Source organism: Saccoglossus kowalevskii, chromosome 1, assembly GCF_978046115.1.
Source record: "Saccoglossus kowalevskii chromosome 1, keSacKowa6.1, whole genome shotgun sequence".
Lineage (NCBI taxonomy): Eukaryota > Metazoa > Hemichordata > Enteropneusta > Harrimaniidae > Saccoglossus > Saccoglossus kowalevskii.
Window position 1 is genome coordinate 26,953,477 of NC_140641.1, and position 18,209 is coordinate 26,971,685.

Consider the following 18,209-nt stretch of genomic DNA (forward strand, 5'->3'; position numbering starts at 1 on the left):
GTGTATAGCAATTTGCTAAAATAAATAAGTTCAGAGTTGTATTGGTTAATTTCAAATATGACATTTAACTAATAATCTAATGCTAGTTATTGACAGTTAACAAACATTTTCTTTAATTCCTTTTTATCACCATGATGAGGGGTCTTCTAAAGAAAAAATGGCGTCCCACCAGGTTCTTCACGAAGGCGACGACGCTCCAGATTTTTTCGTCACCGGTGATCCTGCAGAACACATCTCAAAATGGATCGATGAAATTACAACACATATGGAAAATAATTTCCGTGTGGTTGGTGCTTTTGGTGACCGGGATTTTATCGGAGGACCGCCAATACTAGTTCAGATAACGGAATTCATAGACACATGTAAACGAACCATAGTGGTATTCGACGGACGCAGCCGATGGGCAAACTACGCCGCGCAAATGGTCATACATCGAATGTTCCAGGAGAACGCTGAGAAATGTAACGAACGTCTTATCATCGTTTTACGAAACAAAGAAGCTGCAAAACAAGTGCCAACATTTCTGCGAAACAACCACACACTCAACGCGGATGCGAAGGATTTCTACAATAAGTTGTTCTACAGTGTCAAAGGTTACAGCTCGAAAGAAAGGTATAACCTAAACAAACAGAACGAAATTTTACCAAAGCAAGAAACAGAAAACCCCGGTGAGTGAAAATATATATGAGTGAACTATTAGTTTTAAATTGACCCACTGCTATAGTACCGTAATTGAACACCAAGTATATGTACATGTTAGATCATGTTAGGAAATGTAAATTTTGTTAGGAGTGGGGTGGCAGATATGAGTTATTTATAGGTTAAAATTTTGACCATTCTCACGTCTTTCTCATGTACGTGAGTTGGGCCGGAAATTAGCCATTGTCACGTAATTACTTTTTCTTGCAGGAGTTTGACAGTTTCCGGTCAGTTCTCACGTGCGTGAGAATGGCTATTTTTTAGTGTGTTCTCATGTGAAAAAGAAACATTGCGTCCCAATCTCACGTGCTTGAGAATGATTGTTTTTTAGTGCGTTCTCACGTGAAAAAGAAAAATGCGTGAGATCCCTTATAGGGTTTTGCGTCCCAAACTCACGTGCATGAGAATGATTGTTTTTTAGTGCGTTCTCACGTGAAAAGGGAAAATGTGTTAGAGCCCGAACTCACGCACGTGAGATCGGGATCTGACGCATTTTCGATTTTCACGTGAGAGCGCGCTAAAAAACAATCATTCTCACGCACGTGAGATCGAGATCTGACGCATTTTCGATTTTCACGTGAGAGCGCACTAAAAAAAATCATTCTCACGCACGTGAGATCGGGATCTAACGCATTTTCGATTTTCACGTGAGAACGCACTAAAAAACAATTATTCTCACGCACGTGAGATCGGACTCTAACGCAATGTTTCTCTTTCACGTGAGAACGCACTAAAAAACAATTATTCTCACGCACGTGAGATCGGACTCTAACGCAATGTTTCTCTTTCACGTGAGAACGCACTGAAAAACAATCATTCTCACGCACGTGAGATTGGGACGTAAAACCCTATAAGGGATCTCACGCATTTTTCTTTTTCACGTGAGAACGCACTAAAAAACAATCATTCTCACGCACGTGAGATTGGGACGCAATGTTTCTTTTTCACGTGAGAACGCACTAAAAAACAATCATTCTCACGCACGTGAGATTGGGACGTAAAACCCTATAAGGATCTCACGCATTTTTCTTTTTCACGTGAGAACGCACTAAAAAACAATCATTCTCACGCACGTGAGATTGGGACGTAAAATCCTATAAGGATCTCACGCATTTTTTCTTTTTCACGTGAGAACGCACTAAAAAACAATTATTCTCACGCACGTGAGATCGGGATCTAACGCATTTTCGATTTTCACGTGATAACGCACTAAAAACAATCATTCTCATGCACGTGAGATCGGGATCTAACGCATTTTCGATTTTCACGTGAGAACGCACTAAAAAACAATCAATCTCACGCACGTGAGATCTTACGCAATGTTTCTTTTTCACGTGAGAACGCACTAAAAAACAATCATTCTCACGCATTTTCCTTTTTCACAACACCTATAAAGGATCTAACGCATTTTCTCTTTACGTGAGAACGCACTTAAAAACAACCATTCTCACGCACGTGAGATTAGGACGTAAAACCCTATAAGGGATCTCACGCAATTTTCTTTTTCACGTGAGAACGCACTAAAAAACAATCACTCTCACGCACGTGAGATTGGGACGCAAGACCCTATAAGGGTTCTCACGCATTTTTCTTTCCACGTGAGAACGCACTAAAAAACAATCAATCTCATGCACGTGAGATTGGGATCTAACGCATTTTCGATCTCCACGTGAGAACGCACTAAAAAACAATCATTCTCACGCACGTTCACGCATTTATCTTTGTAACCCTTGAAGTATACTGTGTTACATGAGAACAAACGTAAAAACACCCATTCTCACGCGCACGCGTGAGTTTGGCCGATTTCCGGTCTAACTCACGTACGTGAGAATTACGTGAGCATGGTCATTTTTTGGCATTTTAAATACCTGCAGATATGGACTAGATTGTTCATGCCACCCTCCCTACCTCTCCCACATAAAATACACTAATGTGCAAATCCTTACAAAAATTGCCCTCCCCCCAAATTGTTCCAGGATGCGAAATGAAACAATTATTTTGGACGATAGTGTGCACAGGTCAAATCAAATATTTCAGTTTTATTATTGCTATTATGACATGAGGGCTGAAACTTCAGTATTTTGAGAAAATCCAATTTTAAGACCCACATTTCTAAAATGCCTTGGATTAATGGAAATTGTCAAGTAAGTACTGAAGGACATAAAGGCATTCAGATTCGGCATAACAAGACAATTGCCTCCATGAATTTTGACTTTACCATCAACATTGGATGCCAATCTTGGGTGTCACCAACTAATTTTTATGTTTTGTTGGCTTTTTGCCATTTAAAACCTGAGTGATTCCTCATGTACTGTACATGAGTTTTAAATTTTGAGTTGTAACAAATTGGCTTATGTATTATTAGTTTCGCAGTGATTGAAATTAAAAATTAAAGTTGCCTTTCTATTGGACTGGTTGGAGAATATAAGCACCTGTTCTAATACATGTACCTGCAGGCCTTAGCAAGATAAATTACAACAATTAGAAATAAAATTCTCATTTCATAAGTCATACAAAAAGTAGTTTTTCAGCCATTATAACTTGTGACTACTCTATTTGGTCAGTTACCAGTAAGTAAAAATATGGTGTCTTTATTCACCTGTTCACAGGGACAGGCAATTTGTACATGTACCTGTCCCAGCTAAAAATATCCTGACCCGGACAGTTCATAAGTTTAGCATTCATGTCAATTACTTTAACTCATAAATTTATGTACAATTATTCGGAAGCAAATTTAATATCAATGTTGATTGCTGATTGGACATACAATTTGTGACTTAATCAAGATGTGTTTGTAGTATACACTGTACATGTAGTGACATCTGAGCTGTAATCTCTGTGATTGGTTGAATCATAATCAAATGGTTTTTTAGTTACCGTTAAAGTTAAAGCCAAGATTTTTAAATGCAAACTGGAGAATGCAAATAGTTGAAAGCATAAGTAGCAACGCCTGCCAAAAATGAAAGCTTTCAACAGTATTATGCACTTTGTACATATACATTGTACCATGTGTCTTGTTAGGGCGGTTGAATGTTCAGATCAATTTATAAACCTTAGTCATATTAATAATCATGAAATAATGCGGAAAATAATCAAATCTTTATTTAAATTTACAGGAGCGTGTTTACTAGAGCTCTTACCACCCCAAGATGAGCTATATCTGCCTCCGGAACCTAATAGTGATAAACCAGGTAAAAGAGGTAAATTTTATCATGATTTAGACTTTTGTCCCTGTACTGGTGATAAACGCAGCAAATTATCAGTTATTTCCCTCTTTCATCTATACTTGTCTCTACTATGACCAGTTCATAATTTTTTAAAGTTTTTAACTGTTGTTGTCTAGGCCAAATAAAATAATATGTGTGGTACTGCAAACCCTACCCTACTTTTCTAAAATGATGCTAAATAACACAAAATTTCAATGAAAGTTGAATAACACCATTATCCAGTATTTTGGGCAAATTAATAGACTTAACTGTAAACATCATTGAACATGAGATTAATCAGCAAGCTAGTGCAAAGAAAAATGTGTGATAAAAGAAGCAAAAAACAAAAATTAATATAATGTACTACCCTACCTGTGTTTCAAATGCATGTTATCACAACCATGTAATTTTGCTTGTCCTATGAAAAGGTGGAACAAAAAGTTGGTGAGTGGAGCAACTCTTACTTCACTATCTTTTTCACAGCATGTACCAATAGATTTAAATCTGAAGATCAGCTGGAAGTACCGGGAATGGAACCAGGTGAGCTACAGAGATCAATACAGTGTAACAGTCTACAAATTGATGGGGATGTTGATGCAGCTCCTATGGATAGGTATTTACCAGAAGATGGTTCAATGCCCTCTGTGATGTCACCTGTCAAGAACACTGAATGTACTTCCACTGTCCAGACAGGTATGTGTACCACATCTTTAAATGTACTATGTACAGAATGTACTAGTAGACAACATGAATTGTGTACCAGCATCTTCATTATTATCTTCATTGTTGAATGTGTATGATTGTACGCAAACTCTCGATAAAAAGTATTCTCCACCATGATGTTTTCTTGTACGATTTGACTTGCAACAACGTCCTATGCCCTGATTGGTTATGTCTGTTAATCAATCAGAATGCTGTGTTGTACCTTGTTACAAAATTCTCTGGGAATTCTGATAAATTTCTGCTAATGCAATGCAAAAGTGAATTGTCAAAGTATGATGTGTTGGAATTAATTTTGGCGAAAAAACAGCATGATTTGTTTTCAAAAAACTGGTAATTACAGTTTTTGAAAACGAAACTGAATATGGAAAGAATTATTTACTGCTTTTCACAGTTATTATCAGGTCATTCTTGAAGTGTGGTTTACACATGGTTACCATGGTCTACACATGGGGTGGTGCTAAGCTGGATGAGCATGGTATGTACAGAATGGAGGATAACATCATCTTATGGGCTGTACTTATTTATAACGCTACTAATAATGTATGTTTTCTGACAGATTCTAGAACTGACAATAATCCTGTCATCAGCTTTCGGAGTCTTGACTTTCGACGAGGAAAAAGTTCAAGGAAATCTGCAGGTTGGAATATACAACATTTTCAAGACTATGAGGATATCTCGCGAATATCACAAAGTGTACTCAAAAAGAAGTGTGGCAGCCATATTATAGGCGAGGTCAATATGATCACGTAGTTCATGCTTCATGCTTTGTGGTATTCTTGTGATAAACCTATTATTATACATTTTTAATAACACAAAATGCCTGCAAAAATGCATTTTATAATTTGGTGCCATCATTACTGTTTGATGGCGTGATACTGTTTCTTGTACACGACACATTTGCTGTAATTGATATAAACAAGGTAAAATAATGGAAAATGCATATTTGTTACGTTATGAAAATTTTAAACTTTGGGCAAAATATTTTTGGGAAATACGGAAAGCTAAATGTTTCGGTGCCGTATAATGAAATATATCTGAATTAATCTTTAAGTTAATAAAAGTAGGATTAGTGTTTTTCATGAAAATAGTAATATAATAATGGTATTAGAGAACAGTAATACTGTACATGTATTGTCGTAAAATCTATGTTTTGTTTATGTGATGTTAAAGCTATGCGATAATGCAAAGAATCCAAAACTTACACAATAGCTGCACTGTATGTGCATCAGAACAGTCAGGTGCAGAATATTTAATTTAATGAAGAAACATGAAGCAAATAAACAGCTACATGTATCAATCACACCTTCACCCCCATGCCTTAAAGTGCCTGTGCAATGCCCACCCTCACGTTTCCCATTTTAGATCTGTGTCCCACTGAAAAAGGTAGTTATTGATTTTTTTGCTGAAAATGATTACTCGTATCCAAGTAAATTTGGGATATTTCTCATGTTGTAGCCACGCCCACTTATCGTGAAACGGTCGACTGTTTCCGGATTTCTGACTCTCGCCGAAAGTGCGCCACCAAATGACAAAATGTGAGAGGAAGTCATACCCCTGAGCCGTAATAACACTGGTCGTTCAGTATACTTTTAAACGATATACATTTTTCAGTCGGCGTTTTTTTTTCTTTTTATTTTGTATATTATATTTTTTTTTGAGAGAGAGAGTTTGTAGATGTTGTGTTGTGGGCAGTTGCAGTGAAACGTATAGCCATAGTGTATGTATTCACACGTTTCTAATCGATCCGAAGGTGCGACATCACTTAACCTTAGATTCATTCAACTGTCCTCGTCCATAAAAAAACGACTAGGTTTAAAGAGAAACGCCGACAACGTAAACCTGGCACAACACTTTTGAAAGAAATAGATTCCGGACCAGCCCATGATCACCGAGGCGGATTTCAGAAGAGAGAGAGACGTCCGGCAAGTGTTTCAAATGAGTTGACTTTTTTTGCAATCCTGGTTATCATTTTATAGAGACCATTTAGTCCCTGTTAAGTAAAAGGCAGCAATAATTCTGACAGTGACACGAAAATGAAGCGTCGGACAAACAGGAAATTACACAGCCCTTACACACTGCTAACTGTTTTCATTTTCGAAGGCTAAAAGTTTCTGAATTGTTTGGTGATTGGTGTTGAATGTCGAATTCACACCTCTGTTCTTTTTTACCTCCATGCTTGCAGCTTGATCTGCGTAATAATTTATGAAATATGAATCCAGGCTTGGTCAATGTCTTTCCACCAAATAAAGTTTTAATACGATGTTATAATTATGACAATCACGCCATGGATCAAGCTAACTCGAATCCACTCTGAATTTATCTGTATGTGTGTCGATCTCGATTATTTTTGTTATCCAATTAAACGCCGCTTTTAACGCACTTGCCCTCGCCGTGACCAGACGTGTTCACCTATTTCAACAAAATGTCAATTTATTTCCACGCGGCTGTCATTTATTTTGTAACTGTGATTTGTTGTTTTTTTAATTATTTTATAGTGATCACTATAGTCTAATGTTTAGAATGTCAAAATATGTTCTCTTTTATTTTAATTTGAAAGTTTTACTCAGACAATCAATGAAATAAAACAGTGTAGTGACATGCCTAGTAACCTGCTAAATAACGAGATAATTCCGACGTCAAATTCTATTTTGTCCAGCAACAGTGTACAAACGTGCGCCGGTGTCGGTGACGATCACGGTGACCAGCTACACCAGAACGGACATATTTCGCATCTAACTCAACCCCATGCAACAAAAATTGATACTATGTGTTCATTATGCTCCATTCTTCCTCGACGAACAAGTACATAAGTGACAATATAGTCAAAGACGAGAAAACTGCACAAGAAATTTTCCTTATTTACACGTATCGGCAATGCAAGCTGCCATGCGACTTCCCCTTCTGATGTCACAAGGGGAATTTCTGTATGCAAATGAGAAGCTAATGAGGAGTCTAGTTTTAAAATATACAAAAATAAAGTTGCCGTAGACTGGGTTTAAAACACATTTTTTCACTTAAAAAAAATAATTCATGCTTAGAAACATAAAAATTAATAATATTTATGTATCAATTGATAATTTTAGGCGTGAAAATAGCAGCCATTTCACAGGCACTTTAAAACTGTATATGCTGCAATGAAAAAGTATGAATATTTTAATGAAATGAACATCGCACAATTAGACACAGATCATTATAAATGCATTTCCCTCATTTTGTAAATTATCCACAATTTTATGAATTAGAGAAAGGTGATCCTTCAAACATTTCTCACTGTCACATGTACCAAAAGCACCAATAAATGTAAAAAGTACCATCTTAGCCATCAAATGTCACCTCATGTGCTAGATTGTAATGGAGCCAATATAGTATAATTGTGTTGTATAATTGTCATTTCTAATATACATGTATATGTAGATCAAATTGTATAATTTTAATTACAATAGCAACAACAAGTGTCAAATTTAAGTGAAATGGAGACACTTTAGGCTTCACACATTCTAAATAATGTCGGTCTGACGTCAGTTTTACTGAATAAAATTGAGAAATAATTGTAAACTCCATAGTAGGTGTTGACATAGAAAGTAAAGCAAGTAAATAACACAGAATAAACGGCAGGGTAAATATCATGTCATTCAAACTAGACATTTACTGTGCACTTCCCCTTTACCACCAGGCATTAAGAATGCTTATAACTGAGTTTATTGCGGGCAGAGTGTATGAAACCCATCTACACCAATCCAGGCCACACAGCGTACATGTTTACCAGTACTTTGATTTGATTTGATTTGTATTTACTAGTTTTACGTGTGCATGATTTGTGGTCAAAATTAACCATGATAGTAGATCAGAATCTCTGCTAATTCTAAGTTAAGTATGTTATATACAAGACACTAGAAAAAAAGGTTATATGCACTTAGCATATGTATTTGTGTCTTCACTGGTATATTGATGTGAAAATCAAGGCTCTCAATGTAGCTGTCTGAATCTTTGATAAAAAATACCATCCTGGGTCAGTGTGTATTTTTGCTGGGTAGGCTAATAACTCAGCCAACTGTGAGTCAGAATGTTTGTACAATTGTATTACCATTTTTAATTGTACAGTCCAATTAGCATACAGACACTAGTTGTAGTATATATTCAGTAGCTTCTAAACAAACATGTGGATCCTAGGCTGGTGTTGCATGGTCATTTGGCATGCATGTACCACAGTATCACATGATGATTGTCGTGTGTGAGTTCATAGAGCATATAATTGTTGTCACTGGTAGGAAATATGGAACAAGACCACTGATCAAATGCTGTCGTCTTGCTACCCTAAAAATGAGATGAAATTCCAACCAGTAAATCACCAATTTGTTATAGGTAAATAAAAAGTGAAACATATATGTATGCTTTAAAAGGCTCGGCATCGTAGATTTTGCCTCAAACATCATTATATGTATGTTTCATTCACTTAGAAATGAATGTTTAGTGATTCATATTCAACTTCAACCATGTATAGAATTAATAGAAAATGACTCCCAATAATGCATCACTTTATTATTGGTTTTATTCTTAATCATTTTGTGTCACTTGTGATTTAACTACTGTATTATCTCTATTAGTGTCACTTACCTAAATGGCATGTTGAAAAGGATAGCAGTAATCAGTGTCAGTTTGTACTTCCCACCAATGGAAATAGACACATGTATTGCAACCTTTTGCATGTACTTGATGTATAAATAGCATACACCTACAATTTCAGATTGCATTATTGATTGATGGTACATAATACACATGGTCTTATTGTGATTGATTTCTGTGTGATAGACTTTATAATTAGTTCTTTGTTTTGGTATGCATGTAAACTTTAACAGTAGCATGATATTATGAAATTATACTACATGTACCTGGTATGATTAATTAATTCTATTGTTTTACAGATCAGTTATCTTATCAGTCAAGAAACTTAGCAGTTAATAAATGTAAGTTTCCCACGCTTTGAATTTACTTTGCATATTGTCAATAAATATATGTACACATACATTTACACCTCCAGAAAAAAACATCAGCAATGTACTTTCTGCACAATAACTTGTACATCCTCAAAATTACTGTGTTATCTTATAGACATTGGAAAGAATAAGGAATCACAAAATACAGTGGTCAATGTTATGGAAATTTAATTCTGAACAAATAACAAATAGTCATAATTATTAGTCCCCGTTCGGACGAATTCGGTCTCCGTGCGTCTGTGAGTCTGTCCGGAGTCATATCTCAGAATTCCTTGGACCGATTCCGTTCATTCTTTGCATGTGCCTAGTATTTTATGTGTGACATATGCACATTCAGTGGTTTAGCGATTTGATTCAAAATGGATGACTGGCAGCCATCTTGCTTTTTGAAAATGTTGTATTTTGGACATGCTTTGTCAGTTTTCATTCAAACTTGGTACATAGATTATACATGTTAGGATACATATCCATGACAATTTATTTCACAATTGGATCAAAGATGGCCAACTGGCAGCCATCTTGTTTTTTGAAAATGTTGTATTTTGAACATGCTCTGTCAGTTTTCATTCAAACTTGGTACATAGATTATACATGTTAGGATACATGTTCATGACGATTTATTTCAAAATTGGATCAAAGATGGCCGACTGGCAGCCATCTTGTTTTTTGAAAATGTCGTATTTTGAACATGCTTTGTCAGTTTTCATTCAGATTTAGTACAGAGATCATACACGTTAGGATACATGTCCCCGACCGTCTGTGAGTTCATGAGTCTGTCAGTGCGTGTGTCAGTCTGTCCAGAGTTATATTTCAGAATCATGTGAATCGATTCTGTTCATTCTTTGCATGTGCCTAGTACCTTATATGGGACATATGCACATGCAATGGTTTAGCAATTCGATACAAAATGGCCGACTGGCAGCCATCTTGTTTTTTGAAAATGTTGCATTTTGGACATGCTTTGTCAGTTGTCATTCAAACTTGCTACATAGATTATACATGTTAGGATATATGTCCATGACGATTTATTTCGCAATTGGATCAAAGATGGTTGACTGGCGGGCATCTTGTGTTTTTTTATGCGGTATCTTGGACGTGCTCTGTCAGTTTTCATTCAAATTTGGCACATACATGTACTTTATACATGTTAGAATGCATGTCCATGAAAATTTGTTTCAAAATCTGATCAAGGATGGCCGATTGACAGCCATCTGACTTTTTGGCCTTACTACTATATTTCCACAATTTATGTACCATTTTCATTCATATTTGGCACATACATCATACATATCAGCGTGTTTCATAATCAGATCAAAGATGGCCGAATAATGGCTGTTTTTATTTTTGGCCATATTACTACTACACGGAACACGTGTTTTGATGTAAATAAACAATCTGTTGTATAATTTAATGGGGACTGTGTCATTTTCAATGACTTGTGCTTGATGTAATTTATTTTTAAATTACTATTTCAGTGGATGATGAAGGATATCACACCAATTCCAACTCCTTCAATAACTCAATAACTTCAAACAATACAGTATTGTCTGGTAAGATTCAGTGTTTCTAAAAATAAATATATACATAAAGAAATGCATATTGTTTAAGTTGTCATGGAGACAGGAATTTTTGGAAGGAGTTTTCACCATTGCCAGATAGGGCTATTATACGGGTAATTTTTCTCTGCTGCTGTGGTTAAGGTTGTACTTGTGGAGTTAGGAGAGAGGCTTTTCAAATGTGTATATCATGTAGTTCCATTACATTGTCTATATAGTATGCAGCCATGCTCATACAATACATGTATACATTGAGCGGTGAACATTGCAGTGAACTGTGAAATGACACTGACTTTTGCCCTCTGATGATTTAGTTATTTTCAAACCTAGAAAATGAGAAAATAATAAAGAATGTATATGAAGATGTTGCTATGTTTTGTCTTCCTTGATTCATGCATTTACATTGTGATTAAAAAAAATTCTTACTTTTTCGCAAACTAGAAACTGTCAGTAACAGTGCACATGGGCAAGATACAGTAGTGAAGAAAATCATTGTTGGACATCATGAAATGGAGACAGGAGAAACTGTGAAGCCAATTGAAGAAGGGCGACTTGGTTCTGTACCACTTTCAAGTATTAGTTTAGAACACAAAGCTTCTGACCCCATGTTAGTTAAACGAGCTGACAAATCAAGACATGCAACGAAAATAAATCCTGGTAAGTATGCATGCTTCAGTGAGCAGCTGTATTTCAAATCTGGTACATGTTTGACAAATAACAAATTTTACATGATTTCAATTGTAAGGTTGGAGCGTATATTATGTAATTACATAATTTGAAAAAACTACTAGGATCAGTAAAAATATTATATAGAAAACTTGTTACATGGATACAATTTTGAAATTAATTATCAATCTTTGCATATTAATTAATATCTAATTTGCATACTAACATTCTTTTAATATGTTTTATTTATATCAACTGTTTAAACAGTGTAGGAAATTTGTCCAGATCACATACCAGACATCAGGGCTGATAACTTTCAAAAGTTACAAGCCCTGCAAAAATGTTACCAGTCCCGCACATTTTTTCAATTGTTTTCTATCAGCAGGAAGTTGTTTTGAGAATTTTTTGCGTCGAATATCGATTTGGCTTGTTTATGACCAAATAACATTTCATAGCATATGAGGGCATCATGTCTTAAGTTGGTACACCCGGTTCCAAACGATCCCTTTTCGTACTTACAGAGTTTGTCTGATATTTTGCGGTTTGATAATGGCCCGTAAATAGCCCGGCAGATACGACAATACACCGTATGATTACCAGTGTCATCGGTGACCAGCCATTCTTTGAACTCCGTCTTCCAGCTTGGAACAATTTTGCGGATACGTTTTGACTGGTCATACTCCTTATTTATCGCAATTCTATCGATGCTCAACTTCTGTTTCTTTTTTACCTGTTGTATGTTAAATTAAAACTTTGTAAACAAACTACGCAACGATAGAATTGGTCAGGGGTCACCGGAAGTCTCACTGCACCATGGGAGATAGGATCTGACCCGAGGTCACGTACCTATTAATATGTTAATAAGTCAATGGATTCCGTGTTGTGGGTTGAGAATGTGTGTCGGCCAGTCCCGATGTGCGACGGCAATGCAATATTTTCATAGTTTTGGCTGTTTTTCACTGGAATTGTGGCTATTTTTGCGATGAGGTCATGACACTGCGTCAAGAGATGTTTGTGAACATAAATTAGGTTATTTCTGAAGGTCCCATGTAAATAACAAGTAAAACTAAATTCAGTTTTTGGTTCAACTTCCTATAACAAAATATTACACACATCGATCCATGGCAGAAGTGAAGCGTGTTGAAATAAGAACTGTCAAAAAAATAAATTCAAATCAAAGCCATGAAATTTGTCTCTCCCAAATTAGTGGATTTACTCTACAGTATTGTTTTTGCAAGTTACAGCGAATATCACAGTAACCTTTATGTCACGTAAAACAAATAATTTCATCTGGGAAAGTTTACAATAGTTTCACTATGTTTTATTTGTTTCAGAGTCCACATCAATTTCACCATCTTCCATGGATAATATTGACAAAATGCAGAATGAGAAAGACAAGAATGCTGGTTAGTGCCGTCTTTTTCAGATACTAGTTTCTTTACTTGAATAGTGAATAGAACGCCTTGTTTGGTGGATCCTGGATACAGATGCACTAGCTCAATAAAATTAAATGCGTTCTTTCTTAACCAATTTCCATTTGTTTGGCACATTTTTAGCTCCGCTGTCGACTTTGTCGAGCGGAGCTTATCATATGAGTGATTGTCCGTCGTCCGTGTCAATGTTTTACTTTTTCGACTTCTTCTTGAAAACTACAAGCCTGAATGCTTTGATACTTGGTGTATATGTACCTTGGGTAGACCTCTCTTAGGTTTGTTTATTTCATGTTGATATCTTCAATTCTCTAATTTTGGTGAATATTTTTGTCATTTTTGATAAAAAGTGATATTTTCGACTTGTTAAAAAATGCAAGTGCAATTGCTTTGATATTACATATATAGGTACTACATGTGGACCTCTCTCAGATTTGTTCATTTTGTAATGATATCTTTAATTCTCTAATTTTGGTGAATATTTTTATCATTTTTGGTAAAAAGTGATATTTTCGACTTCTTGTTAAAAACCACAAGTCCGATTGCTTTGATATTACATACTAGTATATAGGTACTACATGTGGACCTCTCTCAGATTTGTTCATTTTGTGATGTCTTCAATTCTCTAATTTTGGTGAATATTTTTGTAATTTTTGGTAAAAAGTGATATTTTCGACTTTTTGTTAAAAACCAATAGTTCAGTTGCTTTGATATTACATATTTAGATACTACATGTAGACCTTTCTCAGATTTGTTCATTTCGTGATGATATCTTCGATTCTTTAATTTTGGTGAATATTTTTGTCATTTTTGGTAAAAAGTGATATTTTCGACTTCTTGTAAAAAACCAATAGTCCGATTGCTGTGATATTACATATATAGGTACTACATGTGGACCTCTCTCAGATTTGTTTATTTTGTGATGATATCTTCAATTCTCTAATTTTGGTGAATATTTTTGTAATTTTTGGTAAAAAGTGATATTTTCGACTTCTTGTTAAAAACCAAAAGTTCAATTGCTTTGATATTACACATATAGATACTACATGTAGACCTTTCTCAGATTTGTTCATTTCGTGATGATATCTTCAATTTTCTAATTTTGGTGAATATTTTGGTCATTTTTGATAGAAAGTGATATTTTCGACTTCTTGTTAAAAACTGTAAGTTCGATTGCTTCGATACTATACATATTGTTCATTTTCTAATGATGTCTTCAGTTCTTTAATTGAAATGTGCATTGCTAACAGCGGAGGTATCTCAGCCAATAGGCTGCTTGTTTATATTTCTAGATTTTAAACTGAAATTCAGATATAAATCTTTTTGAAAAATCTTACGAAACTGTATTGAATACATGTAACAGCCCCAATTTCTTCAATATCTACATTCATATCAACACTCTGGGCTACATACAGTTTAGACCTTATGGTTATTAGGCAATGGCTATTATTAACTTGTAGTTAATGCACATACTGTGACCTTGACCTTTTGTCTCAAAAATGTAACCTTGGTATTTGCATGGAAAGTGTGTGTGAAGGCTTTAATAATGCCTTTTGTCAACGAAATTGTACCAAGGTCTTCTGAGTTGCACGAGAGAAATGTGTACCAATTTTGAAGGTCCTAGCTATTTTTACCTTGTAGTTATTGCAAAAATACATATTAACACACACATGTTGCAGCCTTGACCTTTTGTACATTAGATGTGACTAGTTCCTGCAAGTCAAATGGAAGACATATATGCCAAGTTTGAAATATATCAGTTATGAGCAACTCTCAGTAGATGCTTTGTTTCACAATGTTTGTGGCATATGACACATACTATCTAGTTTACCTACTATGATCACATTTCTTTTACTGCATTCCTATTCCTATGGCTCCAATATTCTCTGCATTGTACAACACTAAGCTTGTACATATAATAGTCTCACACTGCAATCCAATTCTTGATGACAGTGTAAACATAGGGTTATTATAATTATGTTTGGTCAACATCTGTTACTGTTTTCTTCTTTTCAGGAACTCATCTCTCTAGCCCTGCAGAAAACTTACTACACAGACTGAAGGATTTTGATACATTATACAATACCTATGACATGACTAAGGAAATGACGATGGACAAATCGTCAGCACTTGAAAGGGAAGGAAAAGATTTAATCTTATGCATTTTAAAAGAGTGTTGCACTCACCTGAAAATTGTTGAGTCTATAGACCAGCACACTGTAAACACATATAAGAATATTTTACTTGAAAATAAGTACATTTCGACAAGTTTAGACGTGAAGCTTTCTAAACTTAAATTTGACAATCCTGCCAAGAGTGCTATGCCCAAGTCAATGCTGCTAATAAATAATGCTGTTATTGCTCATAGGTGTGTTGGTGACCTTGAAAAACTTGTGAACAAAGTATTCAACGTTAGTGATAAATAAAGTGTACCATCAGCCTTTTAGTAAGGCAGTCTATATGAGGTAACTTAATTAATTTGAGTACAGTTTTAAAAATAATGATTTTGATTTGAATTGATACTGATTTGCTTAGTTAGAAGCACATCTCCAATTTAGAAATTTATAATACATAGTGCAAATTGCAAGTGTGAGTGCTGACACAAGCCATATTCATGTTTGGGACTACAAGACAGGTTTGCGGCCATCTCACTGTCAAATGGCAATTTAATGAGCTATCCTGGCTTCAACAAGGCCTGCATGGTCAAGCATAAGCACCTGCATACCTTCAAAGTCGTATTTGTTAGTAATTAGACTATTCACAGAAGTGCTTGTTCTTCTAATAAGCATACAGTATTTTGTATATGGATTGTTGACCATTGGATACAGGATTGTATCAATGACACTGTGTACACTAGAACAAGCCACTGTGGTATTTCCTTTAATTTTATGTTCTATGGAATTCAGAATGTGATTTTGAATGTTTGATATGTGAGGTTGCGTCACACATGTTTTAAATCCAAGAAAATGTTATTATATTTTTCGATCGACAAATTTAAAAACTAAAGCTACAATACGAGTAGTAGAAGATGAACTAGTAGGTTTCAAACAGATTTAATACATTGTGTTTTTGAAAATACTGGCTTAGAGTAGCATTTTTTATGCGACTCAACCTAATTGATTATGCAATATTCATTGATCAATTTTTAAAAGAAAGACAAGTCTAAGCAATACCCGGTATATATAAGTAATAGTAATAACTTAAACTAGTCTGTTGTGAACTTGCAGCATGTTTTTGCATGTATTTTGTTGCCATTTTAGTTGAATTGTTACTGTGTTGACGTTGTTTAATATATTTCCTGTTATATACCATTGGGTGACTTTTTATATTTGTCTTACTGATTTATTCAGACATTTTATTTTTTGTAAGCCATTTTTATGTAAGAAAAATGAAATTGATTCATTGCCAGACAGTTTTTATGCAATGTGTATATTACAATACTACATGTATAATAGGTTTAATGTTTTTACACTAAGCTGTCAGATTCTAGTAATGGGATTGTGAAAGACTGGGAATGATTATCCTGGTGCTCTAATAATGTGCATTTTCAATAATGTATTTAACAATGATATGCAGGTGTTGTTATATTTATATTGTGCATTATAACTGATTGTATAACGTGAAGGCTAACTTCATGTAAATCATGAAATTTGATTAATGCAAGTTGTAACATTAGTTCAATTTTAACATTTATTTAAAAAATGAACTTCATACTATTGATTAACGGTTTTCCATCTTATTCATGTTTAGCATATTTGAACTATGTGTAACATACTAGATTTAACACATACTATGTTCAGGTGCCAAACTAATAATTTTGATCTGGTCATAGTACACTTGCATGGCACAAGGATTTTTTGTTCAACTTTTAAATAAAAAAACTCGGAAGAAGAAAATAAAAAGCTCAAATTTATTGTAAGCTTTTAAATAAAAATGAAAAAAAAATGTTCAGTGTTGTCCATGTCAAAATTTTATGACGTCCATGTCTACTTTTTACATTTTTGACTACTTCCTGAAAACCATCAGTCTAATTGCTTTAATACTGTATAAAATACCTCAGATTTGTAGGTGTTCATAATTATGTTTAGCTTGCTTGGTATTGTATAGTTACTGGAGACTGTTTTACTTATAATGTAACTGGATGTAATCAATTTATGATCAAAATATTTTACCATTACTCAAGATTTTAATATTTTATTAAGCATTAATCAGGTTTGAATGGGACGGGAGCAATGACTCAGTTGTGGGCTGTATTTACAAAGGTTATTATTGTGTAATATAATCCATTTGGGGTAGTATTTATAACTTGTAATAATATTATGTATATAATCGGAGCCAAATATATTTATGACTAAGTGTAATGTGAATTTTTTGAGAAATAAATTTGTATTTAAATTCTTCAATATATTTGTCAGAGTTTCTCAACAAAATTTGAATGAGTTATTCATAAAAAGGTGGTGTCATATGATCTAATTAATAGGCAAGAGCTATAGTCTAGGCTGGGTTTGTCCCATAGTATAAAATGTTTTGTTTTCTTAAAATCTTGACCAAAGTTGGTCATTTTTAATGACAATATGAAAAATGTATGTGCATTTGATATAAAATTCATGATAATATATGTATATATGTATATATGATAATATATGTATATTTTTTAATTTGTTTAATACAACCATAACAGTGGTGTGTTAGTAGACACATTTGTTAAATACAACAGTAAACAAAATTACAATTAGAAAATAATAGACTTAAGCTTCTGTTTTAAACTAGACAATCCCAGATTACAAATTTCGCAGATTACATGTATGTTATTAAAAAACCTAGGCAAACAACTTAAAAACCCATTCTCAGTGACTTCAATGTCAAAATGGTACAATAAAAAGAGACAATTCACTACGTTCAATTGCCCACCATCGACTCCGGTCAGTTAAAATG

At 34.5% G+C, this 18,209-nt stretch overlaps 1 protein-coding gene across 2 annotated transcripts; it reads left to right on the top strand.

Moving 5' to 3' along the window:
• The first annotated feature begins 154 nt into the window (after window positions 1-154).
• On the top strand, window positions 155-17,677 carry LOC100368451 (uncharacterized). 2 transcript variants are annotated; one of them, XM_085500130.1, is made up of 9 exons: window positions 155-668; window positions 3,816-3,899; window positions 4,389-4,598; window positions 5,185-5,265; window positions 9,551-9,592; window positions 11,098-11,172; window positions 11,620-11,835; window positions 13,179-13,250; window positions 15,291-17,677. In XM_085500130.1, exons 1-9 carry the CDS (start codon window positions 158-160, stop codon window positions 15,698-15,700), a joined length of 1,701 nt encoding a protein of 566 aa, XP_085356256.1. In that variant the 5' UTR covers window positions 155-157; the 3' UTR covers window positions 15,701-17,677. The 2 variants fall into 2 exon arrangements, with proteins under 2 accessions (XP_085356256.1, XP_085356262.1); XM_085500136.1 differs by having other exon boundaries at window positions 3,816-3,890.
• The last annotated feature ends 532 nt before the right edge of the window (window positions 17,678-18,209 follow it).

What these genes read in the sequence shown, in the direction of transcription:
- LOC100368451 (XM_085500130.1), top strand. Translation starts at nt 158, where the DNA reads ATGGCGTCCCACCAGGTTCTTCACGAAGGCGACGACGCTCCAGATTTT. An exon ending in TACTTCCACTGTCCAGACAG is followed by an intron (nt 4,599 to 5,184) that starts GTATGTGTACCA and finishes GTTTTCTGACAG; the next exon opens with ATTCTAGAACTGACAATAAT. An exon ending in TGCAACGAAAATAAATCCTG is followed by an intron (nt 11,836 to 13,178) that starts GTAAGTATGCAT and finishes TATTTGTTTCAG; the next exon opens with AGTCCACATCAATTTCACCA.